Below are 25,431 nucleotides of genomic sequence, written 5' to 3'. Positions count from 1 at the left end.
TTTATTCTTCATTTAAACTGGAGGCCCTCCAATAACATCTGCCTAAGTCCCATCAGCCCAAGATTATGGGAGTTGTAGTGCAGCAGCAGAGGGCCGCCAGAGGTAGGTTCCCCATCGCCGAGTGCAATGGCATGGGCAAAGTTATGTGGAAGTTTCAAGCTGATATCAGTGGAGCTAACATCTATGGGCTAGTTTGGACAACTAGCCAACTATCTGGCCAACTGCATGGAATCTCCATCTCTCACCTCTTCCTTAGTGAGTTTGCCTGTGCAGTGCACAGGCATACTTGGGACCCTTCCTGTCATGTCCTTTTGACTGCGCATTCATGCTAACGTTTGCTCATGATGTTATCAGGATGGTCATACACGGTCCTACTTCCAACGCTATTTGCACCTGCAAAAGTTTTGGGTTGGTCATGCTGCTTCATTTCCAATCAGTGTATATCCTGCAACTTCCTGCTGTTATTCCTTAACTTTTAATAACCCAGATTTGTGTGTGTGTGTGTGTGTGTGTGTGTGTGTGTGTGTGTGTGTTTGTTTGTGTGTGTGTGTGTGTTTTGTGCATGCTCGTGTGCTGTCGTTTTTTGGTGCTGGTTTGCAATACAGCCCATCTGGAAAGCATCAGTGTGGTGGCATTAGCGAAGCATTGCAGAATAACTAATAAAGCCTCTGGCCCCATCCACCCAGCCAGCAATTTATCTGCATGAACTTCATTCTTCACAAGTGCTCCGTCCTCGCCCCCCCCCCCGCCCCCAGCAGTCTTACCACCAACATTCTCCCGCATCCTTTTCTCCCTCCTGCCCGGCTACTTTCCTCATACAGTATTACAGTTTCTCCACGTGGAGGCGCAGCGTAGATGGCAGAAAAGCCTCCTCCCTCTCCCCCCTCCCTCTAGGGCTCCTTATCTCCCAGGCTCCGCCCCCACCCACCTCCTGCGAAGTGCCGGCCCTAGCAAGAAAATTTCTGCGTGAAGTTGCAGAGAGGCTCAGCAAGCTGTAGCTGTTGGATACACAAGGGGGCAAAAAGAGGCAAACACGTTATCTGGACCCCCCCTCCCACTTTTATTTTGGAAGATAAGGCTCCCACTTGGACTGCTTTCTTTTTGCTATTTGTCTTTGTGCACATAATACATCGTTCTTATCTCAGCTTGGATCTAACAGCAAACTCATTGCAATCAGCCGCTACTCTGTGCACTCTAAAGCAGGTAGGAGATCCCTTGCAGTCTGGGTTTTTTTTTTGCAAGCTGTGAAATTAAAGGTGCCCTTTTTATTTATTTACCTAATCAGTTAAATGTAAAGACTGCAAACTGCATGCTAGGGGATTGTTGCCGAAGTAGACTAGCGAAGTTTGTTGCCTTTCCAAAAAAGGACAAACATCACATATTTTCCTCCTCTTGGAATCTTGTTTCTTTTCTTTCCTATGTTCTTTTTTCCCCTTGGATGGGGCATTTATTCCTAAGTAATTGTGCAAACGAGTGAAGCCTCCGCTGAATCTCTGTTTTCAGGCTGGGAACTGTGTTTGGGTGGGTATGTCAGTGATAGCGAGTTTCTTTGAACTCTCCGGTGCCGTGCTTTAGACTAACAAAACGCAGGAATGCAGTAAGAGCGTTCGCTGAAAGCTGAAATTTGGAACACTTTGCGCTTGGATTCTCTGCCATCAACACCCCCCCCCGCCCCCGGGCAAGCCTTGTTCTAGTCGCTGTGCATCCATCTCTTGCGCATGTTTCCCCAAGACCCTTGTGTTCAGTGAGACTTTTGCTCAAGTTAAGTGTGCAATCCGGTTAGGGTTGCATCTTGATGTACTACAGCCTTGGAGTCCCCAAATGTTGGACTACAACTCCCATCATCCCACACTATACTATAGCGTTCTGGGATGATGGGACTCGTAGTGCAACAAACGTCTGGAGACCCAATGCCGAAGATTTCTGGGTAGAGAAGTCACTCTCTGCCCCCTGCTTCTTGTTTGTAAAATGTAGGGACTTTATTCAAAAGGCTGTTTTAAAGATGAATGAGCGCAGCTTTGCTCAAAACTGAGATATATAAATAGTTACTGTGGACATTTAACTGCATAGCAGTCTACAGGATGATGGGAGAAGTACCTTTCTGTATTTCAAGGCTGACATCTCACCTATTATGTGGGGAAATCACTGAAGCCTTAAATGTTCAGCTGTTTATCTCCTAACAGAGGGGATACTGAGGCAAAGTTGAAGGGTGGTGTCTAAACGGAGCTAACCAATATGTACGAAACTTGAAGAACTCTTGGCAATGGTATTCATTTTCAAACAGTGACACAGTGGGAACACAATGAGTTACTGAAATCCATATATCATGGTGTGTTCTTAATATGAATTTTGTTTGCCAAAATATGAAAATGTGTCCCAGCTCATAGGCACAAGTGCTTGATTAACATAAACAAGCAGCCACATAGTGATTGCTTGAGGTTTGAAATCCAAACCTTTATGGCAACTGATTCACATGGGAATTCACATTTGTGCGTGGCTGCATGCCAGGTGGATGTTTGCCCTGTGGATTTTGCCATCCCACTGTAGACGATCAAAAACGATTTGTGGTGGCAAATTGTCAGATCTGTGCAATGTGTGGTTATATAGATTGCTGCAGAAATCAGTGTCCATGTGGTTTGGATTTCAAGAGACCTCCCTTGCATTGCTGCGTTGCTTAAGTTGATGTATAGACTAACAGGCTTTCGGAAGACCAAAAAAGACTTTTATGTTCCTCTGATCCCAATGATGTAACGAGAGTTGTTTTCATTGGGAGTAAGGAGACCAAATTTTTGATGATTAATGGTTGAGGGACCAATGGTGGTGGAAGGATCGTTGCAGATACAACATGGTAATGGGTGGGGTTTGTGCGGTTGTGGGTATTTTAAACAATTCCTATCCCCACACTATTATATCCGGTCCTATAGTACTGAAGCAATAGACTAGGGAGAACTGTAAAAACAGACTGAGTCCTAGGCTGTAGAGTCAGCTTCCAGTTCCAACCAGTCTGAAAAGTGTGTGTGGAGTTGGGGGCAGGTACATTTTTTTCCTGCACTGCCTTGGTGAGCCACAACGGGTAGCTTCTCTCTCCTCTTATCAAGGCAAAATATTTCAGTATCTTCAAGAAGAGCCCTTCTGGATCAGACCAAAGGCCTATCTGGTCCAGCTTCTTGTTTCACACAGTGGCCAGCCAGATGCTATGGGGATCTCAAAATCAGGACACGAGGGTGACTGAGCTGTTCTACCCTTATTCTCCATTCACTAGTATTCAGAGGCAAATTAACCTGCTTTAATTTGTCAAAACCCGTTTTAAAGCCATCCACACCTGCTTCAGAGATTGGTTGTAAGGTAAAATTGGAAGAGAGAGAACCATGTATGCTACAGCTTTGAGCTGCTTGGAGAAATGGTGGGATATAAATCAATCAAATGAACAAACAGGGAGCTGCTCCAACCCCTGATAATTTTGGTTGTCCTTTTCTGAGCCCTTTCCAGTTCTTATGATGTCTACAGTTGGTAAGCAGATCTGTGCACAGTAGTCCATGTGTGGGTGTCCCTTTGTGACTCTCAGGGTGTCCCCAGACTATGCAGAAACCTCAAACCTTGTCTGTGGATGGTCCCATGTTGAATCTTATGGGTTATGTGAGATGCGGGTGGCACTGTGGTCTAAACCACTGAGCCTCTTGGGCTTGCCGATTGGAAGGTTGGCAGTTGGAATCCATGTGACGGGGTGAGCTCCCGTTGTTCTTTCTCAGCTCCTGCCAACCTAGCAGTTCAAAAGCAAACCAGTGTGAGTAGATAAATAGGTACTGCAGTGGCAGGAAGTTAAGTGGTGTTTCCGTGCACTCTGGCACTCATCGTGGTCCTCTGTGCTCCAGAAGCAGTTTAGTTATGCTGGTTACATGACCCGGAAAGCTGTCTGTGAACAAATGCTGGTTCCCTTGGCCTGAAAAGTGAGATGAGCCCTGCACCCCATAGTCACCTTTGACTGGACTTAACCATCCAGGGGCCTTTAGCTTTCCCTTGCGGGTTATGACTGGGTATCTACTTTACCTTTAAATACAGTGGCAATGATTATTATGCAGTTCAAAAATGCCAGCATTCATAAGGCTATACAAGTTTGGCACCACTGGTGACACCATTCCTCAGAAAAGAGCTGTAATGACATGCTGGAGAAATGCACATGTATCAATTTATAAAGTCCCTATTAGTTGTACACGAATCACTCTCCCAGAACCGACATCAGCACTGGGAGAGCTTTATAAAATGATATACATCAGGGCCTACTGGTGCTGCTGATCTCTGCCCCAGGCAACTATGAACCACCATTTTAAATTTCCCATGATGCCCTGGAGTCCCTAATGTAACATTATTCCAGTGTATTGGGAGAATCTTAAATGACAGTTTGTAAATGTATGAGAGGCAAGCTTGCAGCCACGTTGGCATTAATGATGTAGGAAGGGGCCCATGGAAGGCATTGTGTTGGGGGTCCCTTCAAACCTTGAGCCAGACCCCCTGTGTTGTGGAGTGCTGGAGGTTGTACATCTGATGATTATCAGTGTGTTTGTGTTGGAACCAGGGGACTTGGCAAAGAGAAGGAACTGAAGCAGAGGATGAGCTGACATTCTCAACAAATAGATCAAAGAGAACATACTGAAGGTTGATGGACATGGAGAAAGCCGGGAACTTGTTTCTTCTCTCCATCACACACACCAGTCTTTGCCAATCTGGTGCATTCCAGATGTTTTGGATTACATCTTTCATCAGCTCTTCTCAGCTTGGCCAATTGTCAAGGATGATGGGAGTTGTAGTCTATCCCTTAGTGGTGCTTCTTGCCCTGACCACTACTAGACTTTTAAACCCAGTTCCTAGAACTTGAATATGGTTGTAAAAAATGACTGAAACTCAACCATGGAATGAAAAAAAGGTCACTGTATAACTTTGCTGGGTCAACAGCATATTTCTGCACCATCTGGAAAATCCTGGCTCGGGAGTTCCCTTGGCTGCTTGCCTTGCAAAAGTATATGGAATCCTGGCAAACTTGTATGCAGTTTTGTAACATGGGTAGATTTGGACTGAGCAGGACACTTAAGGCTATAGTGTTCAGAGGAAAATTGTATTGGCAGGGTCGGGGCAAGATGACCTAATGGGTTTGTTTCAAAATTGTGCCCTAAGATCTTGGATTGCCAGATGTTTAAAAACAAGAAAGTTATTGAATGTTTTCATGCTGTGTGTAAAACAACTCACTAATATTTATGCTGGGCAAGTGATTCCTGCAATGCAGGGGGTTGGACTAGATGACTCTCGTGGTCCCTTCCAACTCTATAATTCTATGCCTCTATGAAATAAAATTCATTGTGGGCTATTTCATCGTGAAGTTTTTTGGCTTCTGGCGCAGTTACTCCCTTAGTTACCTTAACAACTCACACTTAGCCTGGCTATTCCAGGAATTTGAATCCTTGCTTAGATTTTAACACTCGCTGGATCCAGGGTTTAGGCATACAGCCAACACTTCCAAAAACTCTTAACAGTATAGAGCAGGGTGGTCCAACTTTTTGTACCAAGTGGGCCGCAATACTGCTGCCGCGTACTGCTTTGTCAAACTGGGGAACGAGCCCATAATTTGTCCATCCCCCCCAGCCATCACACTGCCCTTCGCAAAGATGGCTAAGTGTGGTGCTGGGCTTTGAGAAGGAGGTGTGAGGCTCTAGCAGCATTGTAGAACCCTCACACCTCCTTCCTGAAGTCCAGCACCTCACTTTTCTGGCTTTGGGAAGGCAGCTTAAGGGCTGGGGGGTGGGAATGCCACATGTTGCTGAGGGACGCCAAAAAAGGCCTCAAGGGCCGCATGCGACCTTTGGGCCATGCATTGGATCACCCTGGTATAGAGAATTGATGGAGGCATTGAATCTGGTAATGCAGTATACTAAAAAGGAATTAGAGATTTCAGGGAGGGGGTGATAGGCTATATAAGATTACTAAAAAGTAGTTGTTAACCAAATGTACTTCTTCTTTCCAGGAAAGAAATATGGCACGATGTCAAATCTAAACATATTTTTAGTTGTAAACTTTTGTAAATATTGTCTATGTTGTTAATATAGCCATAATGTTGTTTTGGGTGGAATCTACACACATGTTAAAAACGTCGTGGGAATGCTTTTTTAAAAAATCGTTTTGAAAAATGCATTGAATTTGCTATAACTCACAGTCGCCACCTAGTGCCACAATTGTATGTTGCACTTTACAACACATTCAAAATGTTTTATTTGCAGCTGTGTAGCTGAGTCCTTGTTATACTAGTACAGGGGTCGGCATCAACCAGCTTCGACTTCGGAAAGAAGGAGGGGCTGGGGGCACTGGATGGAAGCCCCCGAGATAGTCTGGCACTCCTGGACGCTGCTTTTACGAGCGAACCAAGTTCCATAGCTTAAGAGTAATAATTGGATTTAAGTTTTGGACATGCTTCAGATGAAGAGGGAAGATTTATTCTGCTAAACCTAGCCTCTGAGGAAATAAAAGATAGCCTCTGAGGAAATAAAAGATAACCGAAGAATGATTATATCAGAGCTAGAATGGTATGTGACGGAGCTGACCGGGGGGACAGGGACTTTCTTTTGCTGTGCTTTAATATCTACCTAACAAAACCTCCCTTGAAGAATCATCTATAACATTTATAAAGCAAGCGAGATTGGAAAGTTGAATTTATTGTGACAATATGGGTTGTTTTTTTAAAAATAGAATGTGTCGAAATGAAAATATAAACAATTAAAGCTTTTATTTTTGGTTTTGCTTGGAAGGTGATTAAGATTCCCTAAAACATGAACATCAAAGAGAAGCAATCTCATTAGCAGCTGGAGCTTGGTCAAGTTTCTTGGATATGACGCAGTTATAATTGGGTTCCACCATGTTGCAGTCAAGATCGGGCTACGAAACTGTCAAAGGGGGAGTGAGCCATAATTATACTCATTAGATGTGTGTTTCCAGTTTTGATCCGGCAATATCTCTCCTGAAAAGGTTGTACTATGTAGCCGGTTTTGAGAAACGAATGAACAGAGGCTTGGTTTGATTTATTGGAATCGTTTGAAGATGGCGGCTGCTGGCTGTGGAAAGACTGTTGGACTCCTGTATTGACTTGGCAAGATACCAGCGTGTGAGGAGACACGGCTAACTCACAGATGGGAATGATAGGCATAAAATTCACACAGAATCATATATTGTTTGGTTAAACTCAATTGCTGGAATGACTCAGGGGCTTGAAGAAGAAAAAAGATAGAATAATAATAATAGAATTATTGGAAATGATTTGGACTATATTGATTAGAAATGCAGTATATTATAAGATGATTAGGCCCTCAGAATCTGAAGCATGGAAAGTCTGATTAATTTTTTTTTATAATTTGGCAGAAGATTTGGATTACTTGTTTAATTGATATTTGTATAATTTGCGTAATTTGGAATATGATTGGATGTTTAAAGTGGAAAATGTAATAAAAATGATTTATTAAAAAAAAGTACAGGGGTCGGCAACCTAAGGCCCATGGGCCACAAGCGGCCCATGGACCCCTGCTGCCCGCTCGGGGACCCCCGCCGCCTGCTAGGTCGGCTCCTGTGCGCTGCGCTAAACCGACGCGGAGCAGAGCGGGGACCACCTTCTGTGACACTGGCTGGCTTCCCATTGGCTGCAATGGGAAGCTGTGCACGCCTCCTCTGCGTTGGAAGGAGTGCCGGAAATAGCGTTTGCGTATGCGTGCATGCGCACACACTCCAACCCACCACGGCGTCTGTGGGACCGTGAACCAGCCCAAGCCACAAGAACTTTGCCAACCCCTGTACTAGAATGATACAATATTTTTCAGTCTATTTACCATAATTAATGTCCTCAAGTTTTAAAATATTGATTTTAATGTATTTTTAATGTTTTGTTGGAAGCTGCCCAGAGTGGCCGGGGAAGCCCAGTCAGATGGGCGGTGTATAAATAATAAATTATTATTATTATTATTATTATTATTTATTTTATTGAGTTATTGGTAAATACAAATTATGTTGGTGTTAAATATTGGTTAATATGATATTGGTTAATACAAAGAAAGTTGTGAATTATATATTTTTATCTTTGGAATTGCTGTGGGTGGCATCCAATGATGTTTGCCCTGTGATGGACGGAATCTGTTAATGGAACAAGGGATGGAATGCGCTAAATTGCTTCTAAATATTTTCTAGCTCCACAAATCTGGATTGTATAAATTGGTATATTTTCCTTTGCAGGGGCAGAAATAGCTGAAAGTGGGGGGAGTGATTCTTATTTGGAAAATGGTGTGAAGAAAAAGGGTTAAGTAGTGTCCCTCCACCACTTAGGCCACCTTCAAATCTGATGCATCAGCAGCTTCACTGTGTGCTTTAAAAAAACCTCAAAGAAGGGGGAATGGGAAATCATGGAACTGGTGCAATGTTTAGCTTCACTTAGTGAACGTAGAAGACAAAAGAAGAAAAAGTAATACTATAAAGCTGGCCAGGCATGATTTTCTCTAGCTGCATGTAGAGTACCAAATTATAAAGCTTTAGTACTGTAAGATCAAAGATTTCATGAAAAGTCTTTTTTTTTGGACATATAGAATAAAAACTATTGCAGAGCAAATGATGCATAAGAATAGAGTTTCTTAATACCAGGCATCCACAAATGTTGCTGTCTTGTTGTGCATATTAGGCAGTTGGTGTTAACTTGTATTTCCTTTGCTCATGACTTCCTTAAAAAAACAGATTTGGAAGAACATCGGCTTCTTATAGGCCTGTTATAACACATTTTCCAAGATAGAACAGCCATTTTTTGATCATGAAATTCTAACTACATTTAGCATTCATTTTCATATTCTTAGTTGTGGCTCTCTACTACGTTTACTGCGAAGTGCACGATTCGTAACTATTTGTAAATAGCAATGATGCTTTAGGTTCCATGGAGATACACACAATGAGCTTTGCGATGTAGTCTTATGGTTAGACTCAGATGCAAGTCACACTTTCTTGGGTGGGCTTTCTTGCAGGATTGCAACCTCAATGGCCTGCAGAAAGCAGCTACTGAACATAAATTTACCTTGTCTTAGTAAAGAAAATGTAGACATTGCCATTGATTATATAATCTGAAACTGTTCACCCATCAGTTTCTTGCTGATGTAGGGCACTTGATGGCAGTAGAAATAACCAGGTACTCATGTTGAAGTTGCTTTCCCTAGGAAGTTGGCCAAGCTCTGCAACCTGTAGCTATAAGGCAGCATCAGAAATAATTTGCAGTTGCAGAGAATCATGTCTAGAATCAGCACTGAAGGAAAGTGAAAAGCTGTTTGAAAGTTGCAAGATAATTTGTTCTTTTACATAAATTAGTACGAGTTGGCACCATAGATTCCAAAATAATATATGTGCCTGCTGTGGTTTTAATAAGGAACTCCACCCATTTTTCCCTCTCTCAGCATAATTTAAATGAGCTCCAAAAATGTGTATGAAAATGCACTCACCACCTTTAGTAATGTCAGATTTCTGGCATGACAAGTGTTCTCTGTTCCTCTCAGGTTTCCAGAACATTGTGTATTTGCAGTCACAAAGCTGTCGTTCTAACACTGTAGAAAGTTCGGGATTTACATGAGTCACTGCATCTCTGTACAGGCCCAGAGCCGTGGAGGGGCCAGGTCTCTGGATAGAAGCTAGACTTTTAAATGGGAGCCTCACAGTTCCCATAGGCAGGACCACCCACTATTGAATTACCCAACATGCAATTTGATAAGCCTTACTTTGTTCTTGAGAGCCTTGGTCAGTGTGGCTGAAAGTAGTGACAGCCCCTTTTAGTGAGTAAGCCATTTGAAAGCACAATGCTAACTAGGTCTACTCAAAGCCCTAAAGTGAAGCAGAGGGTCACTTGTCAGGGAGAAACAGTGACAGGTGCTTAATGCTTCTCTTACTCGTTGGTTGTTTCTTGCAAACTTACCCCTCAACAGCTTTTGAATCCCCCAAACTAGCTATACTAGTAAGTCAGGCTTCCTCAACCTTGGCCCTCCAGATGTTTTGAGACTACAATTCCCATCATCCCTGACCACTGGTCCTGCTAGCTAGGGATACTAGCCCAATGCTTATCAGATGGCAGGAATGTACTATAGGGAAATGTGGCCTTAAATGTTCAGGAGTGAGTTTTAGCCCCATATTCCTTTCTCCAGCTGTCTTTCTGCCACGTGCCTCCCATCTTAGTTCTGCTTCTCCTTTCTCTGTTCTGCGGCAACTTCCAACTTTCCAGTATGTAGCAACTCCCTAAGGTTTGGGGTCTTTCCAATGCTGCTTATACAGTACTCCCTTTTCAACTGGAGCTTCTAGGGATTGAACTCAGTACCTTCGTCATGCTAAGTATACACTCTGCCATTGAGCTTTGCTTCTTCCTCCTCAAAACAAAATGCATACACTTCAAATTTTAGTGTGCCTTTGTGTTGAAAGCAGCCATTTCTAAGCATGCCTCTTGCTTAAAACAATGCCCACAGTGTGAAGAAAGTGTATCTTCAGCTCTCTTGAATCTGTGCCCATTCCCTCTCATTGATTAGCATGTTTTATTTTTGTTAGATTAATTTATGAAGGGAGAGCACTGTGGAATCTCACATTCCTTGACAAAGAGAAAAATAACATCTATGTTCTCTTTTGCATAGGCTGTATGAAATCATGGTTTCCAGGGAAAACCGTTGACTTAACTGGTTAACAGCCAACATCCTGAGCTTGCAATTCTGGCATGTTCATTCACCCTACAGCGTACATGTTTTTCAGTAAATCAAGCATATCAAGTCAAGGGTCTCCTATGTTGTGGTTAAGACTTGCCCCCTTTCCACCCTCTTAATGACTAATGACTAATTTCATTCTAGCACAATGTAATCTTAAAATGGGTCGACTTTAGCAGGCGGGATCATTTGCCAGAACAAACTGCGTTTAGCAGGACAGACCTTCTGTGTTGCTTCAAACATTAGTGCACAACAAGAACTTCCTCTGTTGTAGACAAGGAGTCTGTGGGTTCAGTGGCCTCGATTAAATCATATCAGAAATAAGCTCTGTCTCTCCAAGAGTTGTTGTTTTTTAATAAAAAAACAACAACATTTCACTGAATGCTTCCACGAATCCAAAACATTACTACCAACTCATCCATACACTTTGTCTTATGCAATGGAATGCAGCTATCCCTGAAGATGTATGCGAAACTATGACTTATCAGTATTCCTGTATCAAACCTGAAGCAATACTATGACTGTGGGTACTAATTGAAGGGGTGCTGGTATGAGTTCTGTTGGTCCAATATTTGTTCATTGCTGTTTTGATTTCTTGTCTTTTCTTTTTGCACATCACCATAAATAGATGTATTCCCATGTGCTGGGTGCCAAAATTAGACAGTGCTCTGTGTAAGTGTGTGTGTGTGTGTTTTCCTTATGTTGTAACTATGCATGGGTTTTTATTGTCCAATGTGGTGAACGAAGTTGTTGGCATCAGTCTATCTCAAGAGGCAATGGAGTTCACCTCTGAGAATGAAGTCAAACCGCTAGAGAATCACAGCACCTGCTGTGGCTGCAGAGACTTGTATGCAACTTGTAGCTGCTGCCTCCCATGTTGCTTTCGCTGTATTAGCAGCACCAAAGTGAGCTCTCTGTGGTGCAAGCCTGGGCATTGTGTATGACGGTCCTAGGCAGTACATCAGACATAAGATAATTCTAAATCTGTTTCCTCCTTTCATTTTCTATTGCAGACATTTTTAGGTTTTTGTGTTTAAGCCAAAGGTAATGGCCTGATTGTGAGAGCTGTTCATGTCATAGTGCAACATGAGAAAAGTGTTAAGTTTCTCTTGGGACACAGGCTAATCTAAATGACCTTTAACATACTTTTGGAAGACTGGAAAAAGGTTGAGATCATGCTGCTTTGGCATTAAACTTGGGAAGATTATTCAGCAAAAGGACACTAAGGAACTGAAGTACAATACTTTTTAAAGCTCCTGTGAACCAGTTGGATACAAAAGGCTCAAGCTGGAAGGAGTGAATTAGACATCATGTGGAAGCCAAGAAGAGACTCTGGTTTTGCTACGTGTTTCATGGATGTGGGCTATTTTGAGTTCCATTATTCATAACTGTGGTTTCTGTTTTGTTTCAGGGGCATTTGTGTGTTAGAGCAGATTTACCCTCAATGTTCTTGCAAGCTTCACATAGTTTTCTTCTGCTGATACTTAGATGTGCACCAGGATTTGGGAGGAGGGCGATTGGATGTCCTAATCTTGGAGGAACTTCTCGCTGTAATGTTTATGCTTCTGTCAGGACAGTTTAGTGCAGTGATATTGCTGAAATTTTAACCAGCTGGTTCAGTGTATGGATTTATCCAGGTCATAATGCTCAAGTGTTTTGCAAATTGACTGGCATTCCTCCAGAAGTTTTATCCAGTTTGGAATGTTACATGAGATCGATGCATGCACAGTTAGCATTCAGAAGAGCAAGTGCCCCAAAGACAGAAGTTATTTAATATTAAGCCTTATACTTGATGACCATGGCCTGACAAAGCAGTATTTAGTTGGGTGAGTATCTTCTTTAGTGAATTCTCTTGATTGCTTCTTGCTGCAAATGTTTGATGTGCTTGTGGTCCCTTCCTATCCAGATCTAAAACCACTTCTTTTACTTACGGGTGTTTGTAGGGGGAGGGGAGTTGAATTTCCAGATAGTAGCTCCCCATGGTGGCAAGTGAAACTAAACTTTGATTTCTCAGGAACAGTACAATAACGCATGCAGCACCATGAATGTATGTGCTAACATTGTACCTGGGCCATAGCTGTCAAGTTATCGCTTTTTTAAAAAAAGGGAAATTCCCTTATGCCGAATAGGATTCCTCATGAGAAAAGGGAAAAGTTGACAGCTATGCCTGGGACTCTTGAGAGCAAACTCTCAAAAACATACGAGCAGAGAGAGCTCATAAAGTACAAAGTTAATTCAGAATTGTTTTGTGGGGAATTTGCCTATCACTTATTTAGGACTGAATCAGTACGTTTCAAATTATCAATGTATAGCTTCTGTGGTAGATCCTTTCAACTACAGTGGTACCTCTAGTTACGAACTTAATTCATTCCGGAGGTCCGTTCTTAACCTTAAACTGTTCTTAAGTAGAGGCATGCTTTTGCTAACGGGGCCTCTTGCTGATGCTGTGCTGCTGGCATACAATTTTCGTTCTCATCCTGGGGCAAAGTTCTCAACTTGAAGTAACTCTTCCAGGTTAGCAGAGTTTGTAACCTGAAGCGTTTGTAACCTGAGGCATTTGTAACTCGAGGTACCACTGTATTGTCTTCTCGGAGATGCTTTATCTAGAACTCTCATTCTAGATAGGCTTTTTGTGTGAGGGATGTCTTAGAATCATAGGGCAAAACATAATGGCTGTAAGAACAAATGCAAGAGCAGATTTCTTCAACAACCCTCTCTGCGCTGTCACCCCCCCCCTTTTAACTATCAGCAAAATGGGTGTTCTGATCATCACGATGCTGTTGTCATAGGTTTTACTGAGTTAGGCTGCTGTGCTGCTGCAGCTCTTAATGAATCTCATTCCACACTTACAGTGCGATCATTAGCAAATTCACTCGGAACAGTCCTATTGAACTCACTCTATTAGCTGTGCTTCAGATTGCAACCTCGGATGGTCTAAACCAGCCTCCCACAAACTGGTGCTGACCACGCATTATGGATTGCAAATCTCCTCAACCACAGCCAGCATGGCCAATAGTCAAGGATGATGGTTGTTGAAGTTGGGAACATTTAGAAGAAAGTAAAGGAAGAGTGGTCTAAACGACTCCTTAGTTTAGAAGTATATAAATTTTGTTATCATAATTTTCAAAATGGAACATAGGCCTTGGGGTAGATGGCATTTTAACTCCTCATTCTGTGCTTTTTTTCCTTTCTAACCCACATACCTGCAGTGCTGTTTTCCCCAACAGAGAAAAATAATATAAATACCTCCAGCAAGCCTGTTTTCTTCCTCAGTCTGCTAATAGCAACTTATAGGGTTGAGAGTGAACTCAGATACAGTGGTACCTCGGTTTGCGACCGCAATCCGTTCCGCAGAGGCGGTCGCTCCCTGAAGGCACGCTTCTGCACGTGCGCAAAGTGCCAATAGAGCGCTGCGCAGATTGCTTCTGCGCATGCGTGAGCTGCGCAGATCGCGTCTGCGCATCCGACGCCGCGGAACCCGAATGTAAACACTTCCGGGACCGCGGCGGTCACTCGCCGAAGCGGTCAGAAACAGAGGTAGACGTAAACCAAATGCGTTGGGGTCAAACTGAATGGTATTCCTCGTCCACTCAAAACTGGAGCAGTCCTGTTAGCTGCTTTAAAGTAAAGAAACAAAATGCTGATAAAGCTTCTCTGGCCTCATGTTTTAAAATGTTACAGGTATAATTTCTTTAGAGTTCTCTCTTGTTACATAAATAGCAGGAACTTGGTTTGAGTGGAAATGAACATTGCGTGTAGATTTTGTTACTATTCCCTTTCATATAGTCCCAAGTCAGCAGTGAAATATACAAAAGCTGTTCATAGAGAGAAGTTTTTTTAAAAAAAGTTGGACCATGATGGATTTCATATAATTGTATAAAAATGTAAAAATCCAAAATAAATATATGTTGGCTTGCTATCAGAGACTGCGTGCAGGATTGGAGCCTCAATGTGCAAGTTAAACAAACAACAAAATGCAGTCCCCTTTGCACGCCCAAACTGGCTAAGGCTAGAATCCTGTATGAAGTTTAGGCTGCTTAAATCTCATTAAAGTCTGGGAGTAAAACAATGCAAGTTTGTGCGGAATTGCACGCCAAGGCCTGGTTCAAATAATAATGACCATGGCTTATTTAGAATCTTGCTCTAAGTCCCAGTACTCTTTTATTCACACATTAGCTTTAGCACTTCTATTTTCCTTTGTTTAAATTACATTTGAACAAAACAAAACAAAATGGGTTAAGGATGCAATCTAAACCTAGTGGTGCTGTGATGGGAGCAGGATGAAGGGCTTGATTCTTGCTCCAGCTCCAGTTTGGCACAGCAATTGGGACTGGAAAGAGCCTGTTGTTGGCTGGCTGTGGCTGTGAGACCACCTTGAGATCCTGCAGATCCCAGGACAGTGCAGCCCCACCCTCTCCCTTGGAGTGCCCATTCTGTGTGTGTGTGTGTGTGTGTAAAAAGTATAAAAGAAGTTTACTCACACATTCAGTTCACAGATGGATCCCTGAAGGCAGATTTAGGTTACAAAGTATATACATGTGGCATCTATCCCATAAGGAGATAGTTCCTTTGTCCTCTGTTGCCTGAAAGCCAACAGGACATCTCTAGCTAATGTTGCTTCTTCGACAAAGGGAGTCAAGGGGGGAGGGAGGCTGTGTGCCTGGTCCTTTTGTCACCTGGGCATTTTCAAGTTTGATGGCTGGCTGAGCAGGGTGAATACAAACTAAAGGCTGGATTGCTTTGCAAACATTTACTTACAAACTAGGATGTGGAATCAGCAGAAGACTGAGATTAAATCACACAGTTTGGACATAAGGGGAAACATTAAATAAACCATACCACAAGTGCCAAAGCCTGTACATTTGGGGATCTTACTTGGTCCCAAATATGCAAGTTGAAAAAAATTGGCACATTTTATTTATTTACTTAATGTAAAATAGTCATTAACTGCTCTTCATGGAAAGAATGTTACTCTGTATAATACTTGTTAAATTCACAGAGGTGTACAAAAACATGAGACTCGTGCACACAACATGTTAAAACCAACAAATAAGCATTACAAAATATATGCAAGACAAAAACAAACAAAAAAACCCAGGCAGCTAAAAGCAGAATCAAATATAGATCCCAAAATCATATTCCCTAATCTGTATTGCTCGCACAAATAGGAAAAGCTTCACCTGAAAATCTTGTAATGCTGGTGCTAGCTGTGCCACTCTGGGGTGTCAGCACAGAGAAGGCCCCCCCTCATTTGTAGGGGCGTATTGTACCCCCATTAAAGAGGACAGTTGGAGCAGAGCCTTAACCATTGTTAACTGTATTTGCACCTTGTGTTTTCCTTTCCTGTGCTCTATAAAACTTTATTTTGCTCACTGTTCTAATAAAACCCTGGCAACCGTTGTACTGGTGTTTGTGAAGCCAAGGGTTTGTTGAAGGTGAGGTTTCCATCTGCTGGATGGCTGTATGTATGTTAACGGCAAATCAATGGCATTCTTTTCATTGTACTTCCCTGGCTGCTCTTTGCAAAGGAAATAGCTATTGGTTTCCATAGACGTGCACCCCCGAGGTTGCTTGCAAATGCCAGACTGGAGCTTGGCATCCTTGAAGCAGATTCTCAGATTTTATGCAGCTCTTTGAGAAGTTCATAACAGGTCACTGGCATGCCACTTGTGCAGCCGTCTCTGTATGGACTGTTACGCCTTTCTGGAAAACCCAGTAGGAATTCATCATAGAGCAGTGTTTCTATAATATACATTTTAAGGAGGAGGAGGAGGAGCCATAAGCATGCTGCTCCTTGTTTTATCCCCTCTTCTAAGCAGCTTTCATGTGCCATCTGGGTATACTGTGGGACTTTGCCAGGGCTGAAGACTCAGTGGGGAACACTTGCACAATACTCTAGCACAGTGGTCCTCAACCTTGGGCCTCCAGATGTTTTGAGACTACAATTCTCATCATCCCTGACCACTGGTCCTGCTAGCTAGGGATCATGGGAGTTGTAGGCCAAAAACATCTGGAGGCCCAAGGTTGAGGACCACTGCTCTAGCAGACTGAACCCACTGTAGTGAATTTCTGAGTCTTATATCCCCAGTGGCAGAGAAGCCATGTAGGCCAGAGATGGTGAACCTGTGGCCTTCAGAGGTTGTTGAGCTGCACCGCCCATCACACCTGACCATTGGCCATGCTGGCTAGAACAGATGAGTTTTAGCGACCAAAAACATTTGGAGGGACCACAGCTGCACCATCCCTGATGTACACTTTAGTTTCTTACATAAGTGCTGGTTTTGACATATAAAACCTTAAATGGCCCAGTACTGCAATGCTTGAAGGACTGCCTCTCCCCAGGTAAACCACCCCAGACCCCTGCATTCATCATCTGATATCCTTCTTCATGTGCCTCCTTCACATGAAGTCCAGAGGTTGGCAACACAAGAATGGGCCTTCTCTATAGTGGTTCCCCATTTGTTGAATGCTCTCACCAGGGAGGTTTGCCTGGCATCTTCGTTATATACTTTTAGGCACCAGGCTAAAATGTTCCTCTTCAACCAGGCTTTTGGCTGGTTAATATTCTACATCCTTTTAAATGTGTTTGTGGGAAGGGGTGTGTGTGTTACTGTTTTGCTGTTTTGTTTTACTTATTTACTTGCTTTTTTATCCAGCATTTTATTCTGTGAACTGTCCTGAGATCTTATGATGAATGGCGGTATATATAAATCTCATAAACAAGTAAAATAAATAATTTTGAACTCTCAGAAATGTATAATACATTTTAGCTCTATTCATTTTGCTCATGAAATGCACACAGTAGGACTAGTTCGGCTACACCCTGTAGAAAGCCAAAACAGTTCAGATAATCTATATTTTAATGCAATTGTAATAAAGTAACTTTTCTTTTCCCAGTTTATTTTAGGATTTGAAGTGCTGGAAATACTGTATACATGGCAAAGAACATAAAGTTTCTGCAGGCATTTTTCATGTTGTTGCTGCGTGATTACATATCGGCTGAAGATGGTGATGTAAGATCAAGTAAGAATCAACTTTATTTGCTAACCATGGTTATTTAATAAATTGTGGAGGCTTCTCTAATGGTCCCAATTTTCTCTCCTCCATGAGGCTCCTTCTTTCCTTAAAATAATGTGTAAGCAATTTTTCATTGTAATGGTTTCATTTAAAATATTTTAATGCGCTTGATAATATCTTTGGAGATAGATTTGCATACCTTATAAATGTACTTTTAGGGACTATATTAAGGTACCATATCTAAGCTACGTAGCATGACAGTTCAAAAGTGACAAGTTCAGACTTCTTACTCCGCTTTCCCCCAGGAAGGTAATGTTGGTTTCGTACAGCTTGGATCAGAGATCTTTACAAACCTAAGGTCCATCTGCATGATATATTTAAAGCAGTATCATACTATTTAAAACAGTTGTGGCTTCCCTGAAATAATCATGAGAAGTATAGTGTGCTATTCCTTTCACAGAGCTACGATTCTCAGAGTAGCTCTTGTGTGGGCAATATGATTCTTTAAGTGTGGGGGGGGGGGAGACTGCTCCTGTTGCTTGGTCCCAGCTCCTGCCCACCTAGCAGTTCAAAAGCACATCAGAGTGCAAGTAGATAAATAGGTACCGCTCCGGTGGGAAGGTAAACGGCGTTTCCGTGCACTGCTCTGGTTCACCAGAAGCAGCTTTGTCAGGGCCGTCTTAAGCATGCCTGGCGCCCTGGCACAGCCGATCCCTCCGGCGCCCCCCGCCCCGTTTCCCGGCGCGGCGGGTGGCCACAGCGCACAGCGCTGCTGCCGTCTAGAGGGCCAGCGCCCTGCGCCATCCAGCCTGGCCGCCCCCTGTCGCGATGCCCCTGCGCGCAGCGGAGGCGGCCCCAGGCCCGCGTGCCTCCGGAGAGCGGCCTGAACAGCTGAGAGGTGCGCCTAGGGCTGCATCCGGCGCACCTCTCGGCGGGCGTAGCGACGCCCCTGATGGCCTGGCGCCCTGGTGCCACGCGCCACCGGACTCGGGCCTAGAGACGGCCCTGAGCTTTGTCATGCTGGCCACATGACCCAGAAGCTGTCTGCGGACAAACGCCGGGTCCCTCGGCCTATAAAGCGAGACGAGCGCTGCAACCCCAGAGTCGGACATGACTGGACCTGAAGGTCAGGGGTCCCTTTACCTTTACCTCCCTGTTCAACGGACCATAGTCTGTTGGACTGGGGATACACAATGTGCCTATGTCGTCTCCCTCCCTCCTCTCCCTTCCACCTTCCCTCATATACCTGGATAAATCAAGCCTTCCTGTTTGTTTGTTTTTTTAAACTACAGTTTGCATTAACATCTGATCCAGGAAATTGCTTTGTGTGCTCCAAACAAGGCACGTTGCAATTCATGTTTGAAAACCTGGTTTGTGGGGAGTATTCACACCACAGTTTCCTAGTTTGGACACCATAGCAAACTGAATTGTAACAAACCGGGAAAGCTTACGGGTGTGTGAAGAGGGGAGGAAAGGGGAGAGAGTATTTGGGCGCATGGCAGGACTATGGCACCTGAATCAAGTCTTTGTTGTTTTATGTGTAACTTAACCTTTTATTTAAAAGGAGCATACACCTAAAATGTAAAGAGCAAGTGCACCAAGCAGGTGTTCTAAAATATATGCATCACAAATGGGACCTGCAACAAAATGTTACAGTGCTCAGTGATTCTATTTTGTTTTCTGGCCAATCAGCTGTTCCCCCTTCCACGATAATCTCTTCTTTCCCCTGTAAGTTATTTTCTGCCTTACATGTCACTTGGCAGTCTGTGGCAAATGAGCATGCCCAGTGTTCACTGGACTGTTTTGGGCCCCTCGCTTTTGTTTTCCACCCTAAATAATTTTTGTACTTCTTCAAATCCTCCAAGCATGCTTATACATCCTTCTTGTGTTTAGGTAGCACTGTTTTGAGGTCTGGAATTGACCTTGGATGGTCTTTGCATGTGTGCTTTGTGGCAGAGCTAAAGTTTTTTTGGTGTTTTTTTGCTGAGCAATATGCAGCCCATTTTTATCTTTATTTTTTAGCTGCCCTCAGTGAACTCTAAATCATCTCAGAGAAAGTTATATTGAATGATGCTGTGGGGAAGAGATGTGGCAGGCTTGAGGTTATTTAACAGTACATTGAAGCTAAGCTGGGCTCTGTTTTATACATTATAACTGGTTGAAGCCAGCAATAAAAATTGTGGAATTCAGGTTCACTAGTAAGTTATCTTCAAAGGATAGGTCTGTATTTTCCCGTAGGATTATTTTCCTTTACAGTAGGATTTTTTTATTTACTGTTGCTCAAAAGATTTAAACCTCAGACAAACAAATGGTTGATTGATTTAAAAAGATGTATAGACCACCCTTTAATGTAAATATTTTGAAAGTAGTTTACAAGTTTTTTTTAATAAATAAGATGTATACGACCAAAGTAAAGTAAAAGAATACTGTAGTAGATAAAAACATTGCAAAAATGGAAAAGCCTGGATTTTTTTTAAAAAACTATTTGCTTAGCACCAATGAGATGTCAGAATGGGTACTATGCCAGTCTCCCTCTGGAGAACATTCAGAAGCAAGATGCTACCACTAATTAACCCCCCCCCCAACATTGTCACTTGCTTCACTTCATACACAATATGTACCTGAAGAAGGGCATCCAAATATGACTTTAGTGGAGGGGTAGCAAAATCCAGGTACTTTGGACTACATATTCCATTAGCTTCAGCCAGCATGGTCAATGACCAGTGTTGATAGGAGTTGTAGTCCACTCTGCTGCACATTGGCTGCTGTCCAGCAGCTCTTGAGACACCCTCAACATCTAGATGGGAAATGCCTTTGCATGTGAAGAGTGTTTTCCATGAAAAGCAAGAAAACCTGCATATGTACCAGGCTCTGGATCACTGGCCATGTCTTCTGACTTAATTCAGGGTAAGCAATCAACTAAGTATCTCATGCCAAGTGATCAGTGTAGTGGATACAATAACAAATGGAGGCACAGGAGAGATATTTTTAGGATGTGTGTTAATCTGGTACACTTTTGAATTTAGTTAAATACTGTGTGGTTAGACACAACCAGATGTGGTTAGGTGTGACCATTTACTGATGATGTCTGAGAGCTTGTGGTTTCTCTCCAGTGCATTATGATAACCACAAACCACTCTGCAGGGTTTTGAATGGTTTAAAGCACTCCCTATGTATGATGGAATAGCAATGAGTACTCCTGTATTTTGTCCTCACCCAAATGACTACCACATCTGTTTGAAAGCCCTCGTTTCTCGATGTAATAACCCAGCAATATATACCACCCCAGAAAACTGTAAATGTATGTGACAAATTATATACCAACAATTAAAAAGCAACGAAGGTCTAGTAACACACACACACACACACACACACACACACACACACACACAAAATCCAACCACCTGAGGTATGGTTTGCAAGCAGAGAATACCTATAGACATATAAACTTGCAGGTGCCTCCATCATCCATTCTTAGGCTACTGTTTCTTTCCTTTTCCCTGCCAAAATCATTGCAAAAAAATTTGGAGCCCAAATCCATTGGAAAATCACTAGATGGAAATGGGAAGATATTAACTCAATGCACATCTTTCGGAAAGGCTCACAATACTCAGGTGACAAGACCACAAACAGGAAGCACAGGCTCCAACTCAAAGAAAGCTGGTTTTCCTTAAATCCGGGTGAACCTTTTGTAGTCATGAAGCCTGTTAATTTTGGTGAGAAATGCAGCACAATCCTGTGCATGTTAACTGCACTGGGGCCGTGGGGGTGGCACTTGTTGCCTCTTCCCAGGGTTGTCCACACCACAGCTGCCTCAAGGGCATCTTCTGGGGCTTTAGGAGTGGAGTGCGTGTATTTCCTGCCATTTCTGCCCTTTACCCATGAGCATCTTGTAGGCTGCTTTCAGTGAACTGTCCTTTGGCATCTCCCTGTGTGTGCTGCCATTCTTTAGGGGTGTGCGGCTGGTGGCAGCAGCCTGTGTGGATGTTTGAGGTGATTGTCAGTGGTGCAACGTGGGGTGCAGGGTGTGCTTCACATGTGTTCGTCTACCTGGTTGTCCTGTGTTGCGCTGTTCCTGCTTGTGACAGTGCAGTCGGTGTGGTGAGCGTGCCTCCCGGTGTGTGGCATGCAGTGTCTGCTGTCTGGCTGCTGGAGTGAGTGTCTTTAGCAGGCACCCCCAAACTTCGGCCCTCCAGATGTTTTGGACTACAATTCCCATCATCCCCGATCACTGGTCCTGTTAGCTACGGATCATGGGAGTTGTAGGCCAAAACATCTGGAGGGCTGCAGTTTGGGGGTGCCTGGTCTATAGGGATGCCATGTGCACTCTGTCCCCTGTTTATCTGCATGCCTACACTTGCACTTTTGAGCTGCTTCCCATGAGCTGTCTTTGAGCATTATCGCAGTCCATATACTCCTGTTAAGGGCACTTGTGGACTCTCCTCTGTGCACCAAAAGGTGGCTGCAGTAATGATGGCTGAGCTGGCTCTGTGCTTTGCTGGCTCCTTTTCTCTCTGCTGGGCTGGAGCCAGCTCATCTGGTGTTTACCCCTCCCTGGGGCTCCTGAACAGAGTTTGGATCTAGCATACTTCACCAGTTTATTTTAAGACAACGTAATTTATGACAGCTCCCCCTATTTAGGATTTCTCTGCTGATTAGTTGAATTCAGTACCCACTGAAATCAGTGGGGCTTAAATCATGAATAACTTTCCCTCATTGATTTAAATGGACCCTAACTTCAATTAACTTTGTTTCGATCCCACCCAATCATGGCATAAATGTTTGCAAAAATATCATGCCCTTGATAGAACACTGAGATTACATTCAGTACAGATTACTGAATTTGATTTCCGTTTCTCTCTTTCTCTCTCTTCTCTCTCTCCATTTTTTAAGGTTGTCGAACTGCCCCAACGGATCTAGTGTTCATATTGGATGGCTCCTGGAGTGTTGGCCCAGAAAGCTTCGAAATAGTCAAAAGGTGGCTTGTCAATATTACAAGTAACTTTGACATTGGACCAAAGTTCATTCAAGTTGGAGTAGTTCAGTACAGTGATTATCCTGTGCTTGAAATCCCACTTGGGTCTCATGATTCAAATGAAAACCTCGTCAGAGGAATGGAATACATACAGTACTTGGGTGGAAATACAAGAACAGGGAAAGCCATTCAGTTTGCAATCGATCATCTATTTGCCAAATCTGCAAGGTTCCTTACAAAAATCGCAGTGGTACTCACTGACGGAAAGTCACAAGATGACGTCAAAGAAGTGGCAGCTGAAGCAAGAAAAAACAAGATCACTCTGTTTGCCATTGGAGTTGGGTCAGAAACTGAAGAGGATGAACTAAGAGCCATTGCCAACAAGCCCTCGTCAACATATGTGTTCTATGTTGAAGATTATATTGCAATATCCAGAATAAGAGAAGTCATAAAGCAGAAACTCTGTGAAGGTAAATATTAGTGCCTCTTGGCAGAGTCATTAACCTCCTTTTCCTTTAAGGAGTATGATGTGCTGTAGTGGTATTCTGACCTCACTTACTTTAGTAGCTTGGATGTACTTGGATGTATAGGAAGCTGCCATGCCATCAGGCAGGCCATCTAGCTCAGGGGTGGGGCATCTCTGGCTGTTGGATGTAATTAGGCCCACCAGGCCTCCCCATTTGACTCAGGAGGCTATTTTCGCCAATTCACGCCCACCTGCTATATAGCTGTTTTCAGGTAAAGATGCAACTGGGCTGAAAGGAGGTTTGCAGACACTATCAGTTAGCGGTGTCATTTATAGAGCCCTTTGCCCATGTGTGAGCAAAACCTGACATTGTGACATCATGTGATTGACAGGGGGTGTGGGATATATATATATGACCCAACAGCTGGGTCCAGTACCCTACCCCTGCTTTCCCACAGTCTTGTCCACTGACTGCCAGGAGCTCTCCAGGGTTTCAGAAATGGGCCTTTTCTAGGATTTACATATCGTGTATCCTTCCACTCAGTGGGAGATGTATGGATGTGCCTGCTACCCCATTATGTGTACAGGATTCTTGATGGTTTGCGAGCTGTCTGTTAAAAATCAGAACCCTGATAGTCTAAGAAAAGAAGTTGGATCTGATTTTTTGTTTTTGTTTTATTTCTGACAAATTAAAGGGCAGGTATAATTTAATTAATGCCACTCAGTAGATCTGAACAAGGAACCATTGTGTGCAGCAGAAGGAGACACAGGTTTGGTATGAAAGAGAAATGCGTTTGCATGAGAAGTGATGAAATGAAGCTCACTGCCAAGGCAGACTTTGTAATCACCGCATCTGGCAATTCCCAAGTCTAGACTAGTGGTTAAGAATATGAAACTTTTGCTGGCTGACCTTCCCCAAGACTTTGCAGCAGCCTTAGCGGTGAACTGGTGACTATGGGGGTGGGTGGGTTACTGGGTTGTTGTTTTTATATTGACTATATTTGTTGTGGTTTTATATTTTGATATTGTTCTGTGAACTGCCCTGAGACCTCCAGGTTATAGGGCAGTATATAAACTCAATAAATAAGAATACTAGATAAATAATATGGCTCAGCCATTGTGAGTGGAGAGGCCCAAGACGAACTGGTTACTTGATTGAGTGTTGAAACCACTGGTATGGTCAGAAACTATGGTCTTCGGTTGCTTCAGAAACCGAAAAGGCTGAGATGCGGGCAAGCCCTCATCAACACAACACAATGTTCCTCATCCTAAGCAGAATCTACCTGTGCTTGTGGTAGGGTTGTGCTCCTACTTACCTTGTCATGGTTTTGTTTTAGTCTAGTTTCCCATGCTTTTGTGGTATCGTGCATCAGCAGAAAACAACTGCAGGGCTTGACCTTTTCTGACTCTGCCAGTGGAATGACTGAATCAGGGATGAGGAACCTGTGCCTCTCCTGATGTTGTTGGACTACAGCTCCTATCATTCCTGACTATTGGCCATGAAGGCTGGGGCTGATGAGAGTTGGAGTCCAACAACACCCAGAGGCTCATGGGTTTCCCATCCAGTCGTGTTACTGAAAAATCTTTCTCTCCCTCCACGTACTCTCTCTTTGCAGGGAAGTTGTGTGTAGCTACTGTACCACAAAGTTGTTTTTGCAATGTCCCTCAGATCATCAGAACCTTTCATGCCCACCCCTCTTGCTCTTTCCCTATGCTTCAAAAGTCTGCTGGCAAAGGATACTTGGGGCCGTTTCAGAGACATTCAAAATATTCCCCATATAATGTGCTGCAGCTATCCCTGGCAATGCAGAGACTGTCCTCTGGGATTTTAAAATGAACTATATGACATAGCTGTGTTTCAGGCTTGATGTGAGATGAAATTTAAGCCCTAGCACTTGAAGTCTGCTCTCTTTCTATGTTTTGAAAAGAGAAGGTCCTGGGTAGGATCCAAAGTTTCTGTTCCATTCATGGAAAGAGTCTTCTGTGACTTGAAAGTCGCCTTTGGATCCAAACCCCAGACTTGTGTAATGTACCTACTGCAATGCATAAGATTTCAGAAGGTTCTCTGAATATTTATTGTAATTTTAAAAAATACTTTAAACAAGTCAGAAACAGTGCTGTTCCTAAAGGTGCTGGCACTTTGCACACTTAACAGAAATAATGACTGCAATTCTCTCTAGCATTGCCAAAAAGGAACAAGATGAGTCAAGGCAGCTGTTCATCCATGATGGATGCAC

General features: G+C 43.2%; 1 protein-coding gene across 1 annotated transcript in view; it reads left to right on the top strand.

Annotated features, from left to right (window-relative positions):
• Positions 1-977: 977 nt before the first annotated feature.
• COL21A1 (collagen type XXI alpha 1 chain) overlaps positions 978-25,431 on the top strand; it is an 85,418-nt gene continuing 60,964 nt past the window's right edge. The window contains exons 1-3 of the mRNA XM_035109767.2: positions 978-1,203; positions 17,634-17,759; positions 22,647-23,198. Coding sequence (XP_034965658.2) covers positions 17,672-17,759; positions 22,647-23,198 — 640 coding nt within the window. The 5' untranslated portion in view covers positions 978-1,203; positions 17,634-17,671. The remainder of the gene's footprint in view (positions 1,204-17,633; positions 17,760-22,646; positions 23,199-25,431) is intronic.

Source organism: Zootoca vivipara, chromosome 3 (assembly GCF_963506605.1).
Source record: "Zootoca vivipara chromosome 3, rZooViv1.1, whole genome shotgun sequence".
NCBI lineage: Eukaryota > Metazoa > Chordata > Lepidosauria > Squamata > Lacertidae > Zootoca > Zootoca vivipara.
This window is presented reverse-complemented; position numbering and strand designations above follow the sequence as displayed.